The sequence below is a fragment of the Archocentrus centrarchus genome, chromosome 4 (genome assembly GCF_007364275.1).
Source record: "Archocentrus centrarchus isolate MPI-CPG fArcCen1 chromosome 4, fArcCen1, whole genome shotgun sequence".
Taxonomy (NCBI): domain Eukaryota; kingdom Metazoa; phylum Chordata; class Actinopteri; order Cichliformes; family Cichlidae; genus Archocentrus; species Archocentrus centrarchus.
The window spans coordinates 18,774,355-18,788,394 of NC_044349.1; the positions used below are offsets into that span (position 1 = coordinate 18,774,355).

Below are 14,040 nucleotides of genomic sequence, written 5' to 3' on the forward strand. Positions count from 1 at the left end.
TAGTCCAAATTCTCAACCTGCTTCCCTCTTAGAACAACTTCCCTGCTTTCTATATATCCTTCACAACAATACTCTCCTTACATAGTGAAACAGGAGCTTGGCAGTACAGTGACTGCAAATAACTTGCACATACCTAACAATTTAGAATGATTGTGATTCACAAACACGCACACACAGTGGTGAGAGCAACACTGGCCAGTATGCATCTTGAATTTGATAGCAGTTTTGCACACAAAGGAAGAACATTTATGCACACATATTAGTGAATGATGCCCGGTGATTTTATATAAAAGAGGAAGTGAATTGTATTTATATAAAGAGAGCATTTAATTAGATGTTATCTCTTTAATAGACACACCTATTGAATTCCTACTATCATTGGTGCCATGGAATCCTTTTTCATAGTGGTTTTTTTTTTTTTTTTTCAGTCACAGGCTACCACAAATGAACAGGAACAGCCACAAGAAGCAAGAAGCCAAATGATAACTTGTAAAAGTATAATAAATGGTTCAACAAAATAAGATTTCTTACAACGTCTGAGTGGCAACTAATTGCCATCTGTCAATACAAAGCTCCTAAAAGAAAAGCAACATTAAAGGAGCAATTTGTTTCATATTAACATCACAGTGATCTAACCTCAATATCCTCTACATAATATGTAAATTATGTTAGCTGTTACATTTCTTCCTATTCAAAAGTACCATATATACTACCTGCTACTAACCTAACAGCAACATTTACTAAAAATCGCTGTTAATCAGCCTCATTTTCAATACTAAAGCTTAAAAAACAACATACCTCATTTCATTTATACAGTCACATATTGCATTGAGATAAACAGCAGCATTAAATCTACATTCTACATCTGTGACAGCTGACAAGTTTATCATGAGAGAATAACTTGAAAAGCCGTGACATGATATCCGTCATCATTTAGCTGCAGCCTCAGCCAAAGTGAACAGCCTGGCAACATGTCCTTATAAGGACCAGTGATGTTTTGTTGCACACCCGCACTAATGAAAAAAGCTGTCATAAGCCTGAGAAAAAGATTCTAAATGTAAGATATGGCTGCCAATTCATGATTTACAGTACCATATAAGTAAACTAACCACATACTATAGGCAGTAATACACAATAAACAATCAGATGGAGCAAACCAGCTAACCAGAACTTCACTCTTAACACTCTTTCCTTCTTAAATTGTTTAATTGTTTTACAATCCATCTTTGGGCATTTAGCATTCACCCACAGATGCATTTCTGAGACATAAACACTGGACATTAACAATCAGTCTGACTGTGATGAGAGTTTTTGGCTTCAGATGGAGCTGTTCTTCTCCTGTGAGATCGTGTGGCTGTTGTGGTCCTCGCTGTTTTCCCGCTGTTGGTGCTGGACTGAAAAATCTCCACAAAAAACGCTCGATTCCTCCACACGTTCACAGTTTCTCTTCGGTTGCAAAGAGCTGCACATTGAGTTTAAAAAAAAAAAAAGAAGAAAAGAAACTTTTACCTTCATGCAGGTACATTATGCCACACTAAGTACTGTTTCAGAAATCATGGTACAAATAAAGCTACTGTACCTGTTTTCTGGGATAAGGCAAAGCGTGTGATACAGGTCAGCTGTGGAAGGAGATGTGAGCGGGACACATCCGGGTGTGGGGGAGGCTGTGTCTGAATGGCATTTGATGAGCTTTTCTGGACCCAGTGATGCAGCTGCCTCTGTTTCAGCTGCTGGAAAGTAAAAAAAAGAAAAAAAAAAGCTGATTTAATGACTGCTGGAATTTTTGGAATTACTCAACAATTAAAAGAAACAAATGGGGAAATTTTTTTTGCAAAAATCTTTGTTTTTTATAACAAAATTAAAATAAATTAAACTCTAATTTAGGGACCTTATACAGATGACTGAAAACAAATTAATTTGTTTTTTAATATCTTTATCTACATCGCAGTAACAGTAAAACAGGATTATCGGCATATCGCTCAGTCTATTCAGTTTACCACTGACCACTACTACTTATCATCTAAAGCAACTGCTGCGCCTCACTTCAGGGAAACTTGATCATATTAGTGGAGAAAATCAAATTAGGGACACTCACATATCAAAAAGGCACTCTTAGACTTTAACAAGGGGGTTTTCTTTGAGTCTGCAAATGGACTCAAGTTTAAAAACTGGTGCTTGAGCCATGTTGCTCGATCCTCCTCGAAGGCCTTCCTCTGCAAAATGAATCAAAGAAAACAAGTCCTTTCAAAAAACAAGTCCAAGCAACTTTTTCACTAATTTTCTTGAGTTATAATCTGAGCTGTTTTTAAAATCACCTCATGGCTCAGTCTGATGGCAGCTTCTGTGAAATTCCTCCTCTCCCGCTCAAAGATTTTCCTTTGCTCCTCGAGGGTCTTCCACTCCTCCCTGAGGCGCTCCTTCTCTTGAAGCATGTAGCAATTGTTTAGCAGGGATGCAGTTTCCTCATCGCATGGAGAGCTGAGCTGCTGCTATAAGAGAAGAAGAAACAGGAATTGCCTGGTTGAGCTACAATTTATTTATAGAACTGTTTCAAGTTAAAATCTGTTTCAACCAAAACACAAACAACAGTAAACCTGGTGCTCATTCTAGGTTAATGAAGGAGCAGACATCACCGGGCACTGATAAATGCATACCACCTTTCAGTAAAGACTGATAAAAACTAAAGACACATTGTCTCCACAATTTAAGATCAACATATCCAAATATCAACTCAAACTTTTAAATCCACAGAAAATGAGGGTAAATTCAGTCTTACCTGTAGGAGCTGCTGCTGTGTTTGAATGAAGTCTTTGCACTGCTGGATCTCCAGCTTTAGTCTGTCCATCTCTTCCTCGTGAGTCTCTTGCAGAACAGCATCAGTGTTTTTACTCTCCACCGTCTGAACCAAGGATACTAAACAAAAAGGCCAAATAATCAATTAGCTTTAGATGCTTCTTCTAAACATTAAGTAATACTAAGTAAGAATGTCTAAAATCACCAGTCTACTCATTCACTACATCAGGCAATAAGTGACAGAGCAACTGAAAAAATATTTAGTCCATACATTAGATCTTGCCTAGAGATCAAGTCCTGATATTTCTTGATTTTGACAGAGAGAACTGATCACTGAACAGTTCCATATGTGGACATTAACTTCTAAGTCTTTGAGTGATCATACCAGCACCTTCAGTTTGTGGAACAATCAGTTTTTGCATTAGTGAGGAATGAGGGAGTTTTCTTCCAATCCTACATGACACAGTAATTCACCTTGGCTGTCCAGTCTTTCAACGTGGCTCTTAAGTCTTCTCCACTGGAGCCGAATACTGTTGGTCAGTTTCTCCCGGGCATGAAGGCAATAAAGCTCTACACTTTCCTTACTGGAATCAAACACTTCTTCCTCTTCCTCCTCTGATGTGGCCTGGAAAAAGAATGAAATCTGGTAGCACATCTGCAAACATGTCTGAAGGACCAAGTGAAACAAATAAGGCTGACTGTTTAAAATTGTGAGAAACTTTATCAGCGAATTAAAAAAAAAAAAATCAAGGTTTCCATCCAGTTTGGATGTAAGAGTAGCAAAAGAAAAATACAAAGTGTACAAAGATATCAAAAACTACCTGTATGCCACTGTGTTCATGTTTGTCTTCTTTCAGAGCTGGTTTTCTTGAACTCAGAATGGACACCATGTCTTTTTTCATCTGCTGCAACACTTTGCTCAACTCTGCATTTTCCAGCACAAGCTCCCTCTGTCGAGTGTCATAGTCGCTCAGCAGAGTCTTATACATTTCCCCTTCGTGCCTTAGGAAGAGAAGCACAAGTCTCTTAATGGTTACATAGATGTGCTGAGGATACGCTCAGAGAAAGGTTAGCACCCAAGATTAGCGCCAGTCATGATTAAAGTTTATGCTGTCAAAAATGTCAACTGAGTGACCTAAAAAACTGACAAAGGCTTCTTGTTTGATGTTCCAAAGTAGAGTGACTAAAGCAGAGTACTTTCTCTGATCTAAAAAAAAAAAAGTTTCACCAATATATCCAGGGTTAGCAAAGTGCCACTGATCACCCTCAGTTACATTTCTCTAAGTTCAACTATTCCATTTTCCACTGGCTTTTTAAAATATGAAATTGGTCACAAAGAGATATATAGTGCTGCACCAAAAACCTCCTTATGATCGCTTTGGCTGCTAACAGATTGCCAGTAACTGGTAGTTTGTATGGTGAATGCAGACTTGTCTGCAAACACTTGCCGACTACTCGCAGAGTGGTAGTCAAATTAAAAAAGGTGCAACACAAACTGGAAACTGAGAATTTTAGCCTTCAAAATTAAGTTGTGTACCACTGCTGCAACAAAAGGTGCAACCACCCAACAACTGGATGCTGGGAATATACATTTTTCCCCAGCATCCAGTGAATGCCAGGAAATCACCAACCAGGCTCTAGGACTGTCTGACAAATACAACTGCTATCAAGAAATAAAACAATCTCCTCACTAATAGTTAAAAAAAAAGTATAAATCAGCACTATAATAATTAGCAACATAAACATTGCTTTATATTGGTAATTTAACTTGATTCCTTAAAATTGGCTCTTAGTCATCAAAACCCTGATCTGTACTGACAAGATGTAAAAGAAGTGAACTTACTTTGCTTCTGTCTTTTCAGTTTTCCAAAGGCTTCTCTTCCCATCAGCTCTCCCAATGTTGTTTAATACATCAATGGCTGAAGAGACAGGAGAAGAAATGGAAAATAAGAAATCTGAGACTCAAAAGGAATGGACTTTCACCTTTCACAAATAAGACGCTGGACTAACTACTGATGGAAATAGAATAAAGTAGAGGAGATTTTCCATTTTACCCTGTTTCTTCTCCTTTTTGTCAACCAGCAGTTGATTCAGTCGTTCCTTCAGTTTATTAAAGTCTCTTTCCTTCCTTTTCATCTCATGATTGTACTGACTGGCCCGGCTTGCAATAACGTTCTGAAGTTTTTGCACCTAGAGATTTATAAATAAAGGAAACTGTTACTTCTGAGAAAACTGCCACCCTTACACCTGAGGTAAAAACCAAATACCAGGTAATGAAGGCCACAGATTGGTTTCACAATGGCTGTGGCAGCACTTCTTAATAAAAGTACCTCTTCTTTTTCATTCTTCAGACAATTCTGCAAACTTTTCACTTTCAGCTGTAGCTGGCGTTCTCTCTCAAGAAGTCCCGTGTTTTCTCTTTTAGAGAGTTCAAGCTGCTCCTAAAAAAAAAGAAAAGAAAAAAATACGAGAGAGTCACTGAAAGACCAGAAATGAGTTTTTGCTGAACTGATCATAACACAATGCACTTTACAATGTAATGTATGGTTCTCTAATATAATCAAGGAAATATCCTTACATGTTATTTTGTTCATGCTATTTTCTTAGTTATAATTTCTGCACCATTTAGTGTCAGTTCAGCAAAAGCAGGTGGTATTACCACAGATAATGCTACCTGTGTTTTTCAGGTGAGTTACAGTACCTTTAGACGAGTGATGGTGAGCTGCAGGTGGTCAATACTGCTGCTAGACTTAAGCTGCTCCACTTCCATGTTTTCCAGTGTTCTGAGGCTCCTGTGGTGCAGCTGAATCAGGTCGTACATGCAATTTAGCACAGCCACAATATTCAGCCCTGTGCTTTCGCCCAACTCTGTCCAAACTGGTGGAAGCCCAAGAGATGACATTTCCTTTAAAGACAGAGCAAAAAAGAAAGGGAGAAGGAGGGCCATTACAAATTGTTTTGCCTGAAAACACTCCTCCACAAAAAGATTTTATAAAGATTAACCTGATGATATTCAGACTTGTTTTAACAGAGAAAAATTGCCAGCCAAACCCAGGAGACTACATTTATCTACACTGTACATTTCATTAAGGTACATGCATTAGATGTTACACATGTAAGACTACCAACCTGATTGATGTGTGATAGACATTCTTGCGCATTGTGCTCTGTGCAGAAGTTACCGAGCATGTAGGAGTTCCTGTGCAGCAGCAGTGATGATTGGCTAAACTGTCTCAAGGGGGATGCTCTACATTCAACAGAGCTACTGCGAACGTCCTTGACTTGTGGAGAAAAAAAAAAGGTCTGTCAAACAGTGTACACTGCCCTATGCTGATTCAAAATTTAACAATAAAAGGAGAGAAAAAAATGAAGTGTTAAGAAATTTAGGTTACTAAAAATAGCTTTTATCAATCATATTTGTCAATTTAGTGATAGTGTTTACTGATAATATTTAGTATAGAGCATGAGACAGAGGCAAACATTATGGATATGGAACTCTGAAGCCCTCAGAAATGAAGGTGTAACACTGCAGTAGTGTATATTCACTGGTCTTAAAAGATGTCAGAACTCACCCAGGGAAGACTCTGGCATGTTTGCAGTGCAGACTTCAGGCTTTGTCTCTGGATCATCTACTGCATTTGCAGGATGCACAAAGTCCGCCACAGGATCCACCTACGCAGCCTGCTCCTGAAATAGATGGTCAGATTAGCAGCGGCCATTCACCACGTCTGGATTACAAGGATTTGGGAGAACACAGGCAGTGGTGAGAGATGGAAGCATGCAGCTAAAGAGCAGAGTCTGAGGACAACAGGGTTCAGAGGGATGATTCAGTCGTTCATCACTGGCAATAAGCTACACAGAGAACATGTAGTGCAATCCAGCCGCCCCATAGTGTGTTTATTTAGAAAGTTTAGCTAAAAATCTAATGACTTACCTATTGTTATCAAAGCTTTGGCAGTGCAGGTTGAGTAATTAAAACATGTTACAGTTTGAGACCCAACATCTTATCTCAATGTGCTTATCAGGTGATTAGACTAATCCCAGACAGACAACGTGGTTGTTTGTCTGCAGAGACACCATCAAAAACATAAATGAAACGTGCAATGTTAGGAAAAAAATCTACTTTTAACAAACAAGCACAGTGTGCACTGACACCACTTAAAACCTATAACATCATTTGGCAGCACTTCACAACACGTCAGCTACTGTATCAGAGAAAACTGAAAAAATATTTATTTTACAAAGACACCCCCTATACACACACACACACAAACACACTCTTATTATTTATGAGAAGGATGTGACTTTTAGGAGACCTACCTTTGGTTTCAGTGACACCTAATCAGTCTGCAGAAACAGATGGCAAGCCTTCAGCCACAGAGCTTGAGGAGCCTGGGCCTGGCTTAGACCAACTACTCAATAAGTATTAACCTTTAGCTCATTGAATCCTTGAGCCCTGACAGAATGCATTTTCAGTGAAATGTGAAAGAATATTTGCTTTTCATTTTCACTGATATTTTAGACCACATCCTCAAATATGAGACTCACATCAGAGCTTGAACTAAGCTGCAGTGAGTTTATGTTTATTAGGTGCAATCTAATTTCAGCAGCTCTGTAGTAAGTATTTCCTTTATAACACTTAAAAGGGTTCAGTTTGCAGTATTTTGTTATAGTCAATAAGGTGCACTACAGTTCAGCTACAGCCTACTATAAATTAGAAGTTATATTAAACTAAAAAGCTCTCCAAAATTACTAAAACAGAAACTGAACATTGTGAACCTTTGTTAAGGAAGGACTTATTACACTGCTACTGTTTAGTAGGTGTTCCAAATTTACTGGAAACTCAAAAATCCTAGGAAAATAAAATGTCACAATTTGCAAGTTACATATTATTTTAGCTGGCGTTTATTTAAAGTGTACTGTAACGTTAATGTCTAACGTTAAGATGCACTGTGCTGCCGAAATTAAACAAAAAGAAGGTTATTCTCGTATCTCACCAGCCGTCAGCGTTAAACTAACGTTAACCAGGGAGCGTCAACACAGCCCGACACCGAAACCGAAGGGCTACCAATCTCGGACAAACAAGTTGGACAGCTGCGACAGCAGGTGTTTAAAATGTTTACCTTATGAGGAAACAAAATGCACTTACTTTAAGATGCAATTTGCTACGTAGTTCCCTAAAGCAGCTCGTACAGAATCCGGTCCACAAGCCGTGTCATTCCAAATAACAGTATACACCGCCGCACGCAATCCAAACACAGTGCTAATTGGCCCACTCGTTGTCTAGCAACCGAACATGGCTTAATGTGATTGGCTCGTGGTTGTAAGGCACTTAATCCGTACTTAACGGTGCAATAATGTATTTTTTTAAAACTTATATTATGCTATGTTAGTGTTATTTATTCATTTATTTTTAAATTCGCTTCCAACACCTATATGAAACATGTGATCTGTTGTCTTTAAATACTTTCAGCATTTGTGCAACATTTATTTCAGCGGGTAACCATGGTTTACTAGAGTGTAATTCCGAGCTTTGTACAGCAATAAGAGCGATAGTCAATGAAATATAAAAGGACCAAATTTCTTTTTCTTAAGTGAAATCACATGCATTCAAAACAGCAAGAAAAAAATATGACTTCTAACTATCTTTGATGAATATATAGAAAAATAGAGTGCACACTGGACTGCACAGTGTTCATTGCCGTGCAAAACGGCAAAACAGACAATTCTACATTCTTATATTACAAAAGCAGTGTTTGGGTCTATCAGACCTCTTATGCATCAATAAGACATGCAACATTTTTAAAATTCAAAGCAAGGAAGAGGTTGTTTCCAAATGTATAAATATGTCCACACATGCACCATTGGTAACATTTATTTGTGCACTGGCAACATTTATCTGTGCACTGGTAACATTTATTTGTGCACTGGTAACATTTATCTGTGCATTGGTAACATTTATTTGTGTACTGGTAACATTTATCTGTGCATTGGTAACATTTATCTGTGCACTGGTAACATTCATCTGTGCATTGGTAACATTTATCTGTGCATTGGTAACATTTATCTGTGCATTGGTAACATTTATCTGTGCATTGGTAACATTTATCTGTGCACTGGTAACATTTATCTGTGCATTGGTAACATTTATCTGTGCACTGGTAACAATTATCTGTGCACTGGTAACATTTATGTGTGCATTGGTAACATTTATGTGTGCATTGTTAACATTTATCTGTGCACTGGTAACATTTATGTGTGCATTGTTAACATTTATCTGTGCACTGGTAACATTTATCTGTGCACTGGTAACATTTATCTGTGCACTGGTAACATTTATGTGTGCATTGGTAACATTTATGTGTGCATTGGTAACATTTATGTGTGCACTGGTAACATTTATGTGTGCACTGGTAACAGTTATCTATGTACTGGTAACATTTATCTGTGATCAAGCCAGTTTGCCCACGTCCTACAATTATAAAACATATACAATATACATATACATATACATGCAATCATATAAGTGTACACAACACTATTTTTCCAAGAAACATTTGAAAAATAAGAAAGTAAAAGATCAAATAGCATTTTTTTTAATGCGTTTCTCAGAGTTTTTATGGATTTGTCAGGTTTCTGATATGTGTCCCCCCCAATAGGAAACTCATTCCTACGCCCCTGCCTGCAAGGATTCAGCATGAAGCCAGACCATTTTCATACACTTGTTTTCTGTCGCTTTAGGATGTAATCAGTCACTCACTGACACTGGGACTTCAGATTCAAATGTTCTGACCAGAAGATTCATGCAACTGTATTTTTTTGACTCAAGCCATGGTGTTGTCATTTCTCCTTTTCCCTGATGTATTAAGAAAAAAAATGAGAGTGAATAAATGAGAGAAGAAAGTCATATTGCAAACTATGTCACCTTTGAATTTTAAATAAAGCCATTAGAGTTTGATGGCAGAGAGCAGCAGCTGAGGCCCCATTTGAGCAAGACATCAGTGTCAACCCTGCAGTCCTGTCCCTTGGGACTGAAAAATAAGCCATTCCCCAATACTCACACTGGCAAAAGAGGCTTTAGGTTACCATGTGAACAGAAGCCAGAAATCCACAAGATAATGGGAAATACTTCGAGAGAAATATGAAATTTCCCCGGCTTTACAAATGTGTTTTCCCATCAGTTTCAAACATGGAACACTGGCTTCTCCGTTATCATCATGGCATCCATTTACCTTCAAAATACAAAAATTATCAAATGGCATGATATGCAAGAAATATCCCCATAATTGGGTTTAATTTGAGTGACCTTACGGATCCTCTTGGTTCAGTGAGAAACAACAAAAGGTCATGCCAATAGCGAGGACTGTGCTGAAGATCACCTCTTCTGGATTTTTTCTAATATATTTTCCTATAGAAATTACAGCTATAGAACTGCCTGGAAAACCTCAATATAGGCTACATGTATGATGTCTGGATTGATTTTTTTCAGTCAGTATGTTTTTCAATATTCTTTGACTCTTAAAAAAATAAATGTTACTAACTGCTAAACAAACTGTCCAAATCAAATCAAACATATGAGATCTTAAAACAAAGAATTCAGACAAGGAAAAAAAAAAAAAAAAAAAAAGAATCACTGCCCTTTTTTTGCAACATGCAGTTTTACTTTGTGAAGAAATATTTAAAGTAAATGCTTGAACTTAATGTTATTCTACTCTGTAGAATAATATATATATCAGAAAAGCTATTTTTACAGAGACAGACAGATGCTAGTAGTAGAACAGCATATGCCTATGTCTGCAAAGGAAAAATACAACTCCTTCAGAATTTAACTACCTTGAGTTGGTGATTCCAAAACACCACACTGGCTTGTGGTCACTGAAGTTCTGAGATGGGATATTTGTATGGATGTGGTGCAGCAATTCTCAAATTGGCATTGCTGTTTTTGTGGCTAATGTTAAAGTTTTAGTGGAATTTCAAAGTCCAAAAAGGGGCATAATTTAGTCAAATTATATGAAAGATTTATGGCCTTTGGTCAGCAAGTAGCCCTTGTGATAGAGAACAATTGTGTAAAGTTTGAGTGGTCTAGCTTGAATGTTATAGAAGTAATGGCCAAAGTTAAAGTTTTTGTGGAATAGACGTTGCTGACTCAAACAGTGCAACTGCCTAGGTTATGACAACAGCTCAACTTTTTCTTCTAAACAGCAGAGCTAAAAATGTTTTAGCTTGTGTTTAAATGTTTTATGTTTTACAAGAATATGCTGCTTGAAGAGTAATGAATTTAACATATTTGTACAGACTTGATATCAGGCTGTCAGTGTGATGAGACGAGTTCATTCAAAACTCTTCTTGTGTATATATAATAATACATTTTAGAGAAATAGTGAAGGTAAAGTAAAATTAATTGGTACACGAATGTAGTCAAAGGTTGTTTGATGTCAAGATAAAAAAAATGGAATATGATATAATTTTAAAATAAGCATTACATAAATGCAATAAAAAAAATGAACACACATGTTACAAAATTACATTTAAACATAAGTTTAAAATAATTTTTTAAGACACTGTGTACAGCAGCTTGTGTGGTGAGATTAACTATTTAAAGAATGTCAGATGCATATAAGAGGCCCACAGTACCCGAGTGGGGGATCTCAGCTGCATGTCAGGATTGATCGGAAATGTGTGTCAGACACTCAAAGATCCAGCGCCATGCTGGCGATCTCTCCAGCATAAGTGATGTCACTTTCTTTAAGGACCCCAGAGACCATCATGTCTGTGCCAGAGGAAATACAGGAAGCTCTCCATTAATAAATAGTCCATCTTTGACAGCTAAATAATAAATTACCTTTAGATAATTAATCCTTCAGATGTAGAGAATTTTCAAATGAAATAACATCCATTAGAAAACAAAGCTCTGTAGACCTAATATCCATTAACAAAACACAAACCTGAAGTAGATAGTGGCATTGGGGAGTCTCTGTGTTTTTCAGCCTTGATGAAAGTCATCAGCCATCCACTTTAGTAGCATAACTGCACAAAGATTTCACAACTGAAAGTGCTGTCACTGTATCTTTGGAGAAAATAGGCGTCTCTTATCTTCCACCAGAGGGCAGTGATTGTGTTTGTTGTGTGTCCTTAAACAGTAAATCCTCCCAGTTCATGTGTCAGTATTCTGTTCATATGCTGCACTGTGAAATATACACATAGACTATATATATATATATATATATATATATATATATATATATATATATATATATATATATATATATATATATATATATATATATATATATCCATGTTGAATCTATAGTTTACTGGTCTTACCCACCTATTTTCTGAACTGAATACAGAGTCCTGTTGATAGATATATTAGTGTTTTCTCTTCTCGTGATCACTCATAACAGCAATCAATCAATCTGTCTTCAGTTTCTCCTGAAGAAGGTCCTGCAGGCTTTCTGCAGCAACTCAAGATGCATGCTGTACTTCTCCCACCACAGCATTTCAATTAGGCTGAGGTCTGGGCTTTGACGGGACCACTGCAACACCTTAAATCTTTTTTTTTTTTCTTCCTCCCAGCCATTCTGTTGTGCACTTGAGATCATTGTCCTGTTGCATTATATAGCAGCAAAGCTACAGGTTTCAGAGGGATGGCCTCACATCTGAATATAGAATATGTTGGTCTACAGAGGAATTCATACTTGTTCAGTCTTTTTCTAACTGTACTGCCATGAACTTTAACATGCTAACCGAGGCTTGTAGAGTCCGAGATGCAGCTCTTGGGCTTTTTGCAGTTTCTCAGATCAAAGCACAGTCTGATTTTGGGGTGAATTTGCTCGCACACCTACTGATGGGCCAGTTGTGGCATTGCATTAAAACACACCCGAACACTCTAAACCAGCAAACTATCAAAACCTCTACTTTTATAGTGATGTTCACACATGCTGATGATCAGTTCATCAGTGCATTTGATTAGCAACACCTGGCTGCTACTAACCCTCAATTCCTGTGGAAGCAGTGAGGGTAGATCTTACAGTCATGTGAAAAGTTTTTTTGCAGGACAGCTCTGAATCCTGTGAAAAACTTTTCACAAGTGCTTGATTTGTACAACTATCATATTTTCCCAGGTACATTTGCATATGTTACAGACCTCTAAATAGTGTTCAGGACTAGGACCGTCATTATTTGCCCTCTCTGCTTTGAGTTCAGGCAAGCGGGGGCGCCACATCCTCACTCCCAGCCTGGTATTGCTGGTCACAAAGCATGAGATCAAAAAGAAGCTGAAGGTTGTAATCTGCAGAGAGGGCTGTCATACTCACTGAAATGAGGTCAGAGTGAGTTGCAGTCTCAACCAGAATCATGGAGCTGCTGAAGAAAGGAGGGAAAAGAAGAGAACAGAAAACATAATTATTATTTATTTTTCAGTCCAGGCATATTCAATATAGAAACATGACTGATTTTTTTTTTAAGGCTTTTCTCTCTGTTATAACCCATGTCTTCAACTTAACTGTACTGAATCATCACATGATCCAAGTACTATAATAATCAAATTTAGCTGCTTCAACTACCACTAACTGCTTATAGTGTGTCTCTCAAAATTACCTGCTGCTGATGTCAAGGAGCTGCTTCCCAGCAGGACCTCTGGAGTACGGTTCATGAGGCTTATGTCCCCTCAATTAAGGTTATTACTGTTCTCATTTCTGTAGGCAGTGAGCACATAACCTGAGGCAAAACAGAAAAACGCAGAGTGTAGTGAAGCAGGACATTGCCGCTGTTGTAGAATGTGGGTGTATAGTGCAATGACTCCTATGAGGTCTGAGAGCTGAACTGAATGGTGAGTAAATGTGACTACTGAAACACAAATTGAGTGTTTTGTCGGTATACTCCTTACTCATCATGTGGCTGCTGATGATCACATATTGTTACCTGACATTCTGCAAACCCAGTGGTTATCAACAACACAGATTCTGGAGTGAGATGTCCCATGAAACATTTTGTGCTGGTGGAGGTAGGACATCCTACGGGCAGTGTCGGTGGCCAAGAACAACCTGCAGGGGCAAAGATGTTATTGTTCAGGAGTTCTGTTTTCTTCAAATCAAAGGTAGCAACACACACACACGCACATGCACACAAAACACAAAACAGACTTCTAACTTGCACTGCATAATGGTAAAATGATGAAATTCTAAGGTTCTTTCTTTGTATCAATGACAACTGGCCACGCAAAATACTGAGTCTCAAAAGGCACTC

At 37.8% G+C, this 14,040-nt stretch overlaps 1 protein-coding gene and 1 long non-coding RNA gene across 4 annotated transcripts; both read right to left on the reverse strand.

The window, feature by feature from the left end:
- Window positions 1-330: 330 nt before the first annotated feature.
- On the reverse strand, window positions 331-8,046 carry LOC115779545 (afadin- and alpha-actinin-binding protein-like). 3 transcript variants are annotated; one of them, XM_030728269.1, is made up of 14 exons: window positions 7,943-8,046; window positions 6,366-6,480; window positions 5,923-6,074; window positions 5,495-5,698; window positions 5,124-5,234; window positions 4,848-4,983; window positions 4,637-4,712; window positions 3,615-3,795; window positions 3,268-3,418; window positions 2,777-2,913; window positions 2,316-2,486; window positions 2,096-2,213; window positions 1,580-1,730; window positions 331-1,462 (listed from the first exon to the last, which is right to left on the reverse strand). In XM_030728269.1, exons 2-14 carry the CDS (start codon window positions 6,382-6,384, stop codon window positions 1,318-1,320), a joined length of 1,752 nt encoding a protein of 583 aa, XP_030584129.1. In that variant the 5' UTR covers window positions 6,385-6,480; window positions 7,943-8,046; the 3' UTR covers window positions 331-1,317. The 3 variants fall into 3 exon arrangements, with proteins under 3 accessions (XP_030584129.1, XP_030584128.1, XP_030584127.1); XM_030728268.1 differs by having other exon boundaries at window positions 1,580-1,727; window positions 2,316-2,489; XM_030728267.1 differs by having other exon boundaries at window positions 2,316-2,489.
- A 3,720-nt stretch (window positions 8,047-11,766) lies between these two features.
- Window positions 11,767-13,438, reverse strand: LOC115778615 (uncharacterized). The gene is made up of 3 exons (XR_004019856.1): window positions 13,393-13,438; window positions 13,110-13,158; window positions 11,767-11,820 (listed from the first exon to the last, which is right to left on the reverse strand). It is a non-coding gene; the product is annotated as an uncharacterized LOC115778615 (long non-coding RNA).
- Between the last annotated feature and the right edge of the window lie 602 nt (window positions 13,439-14,040).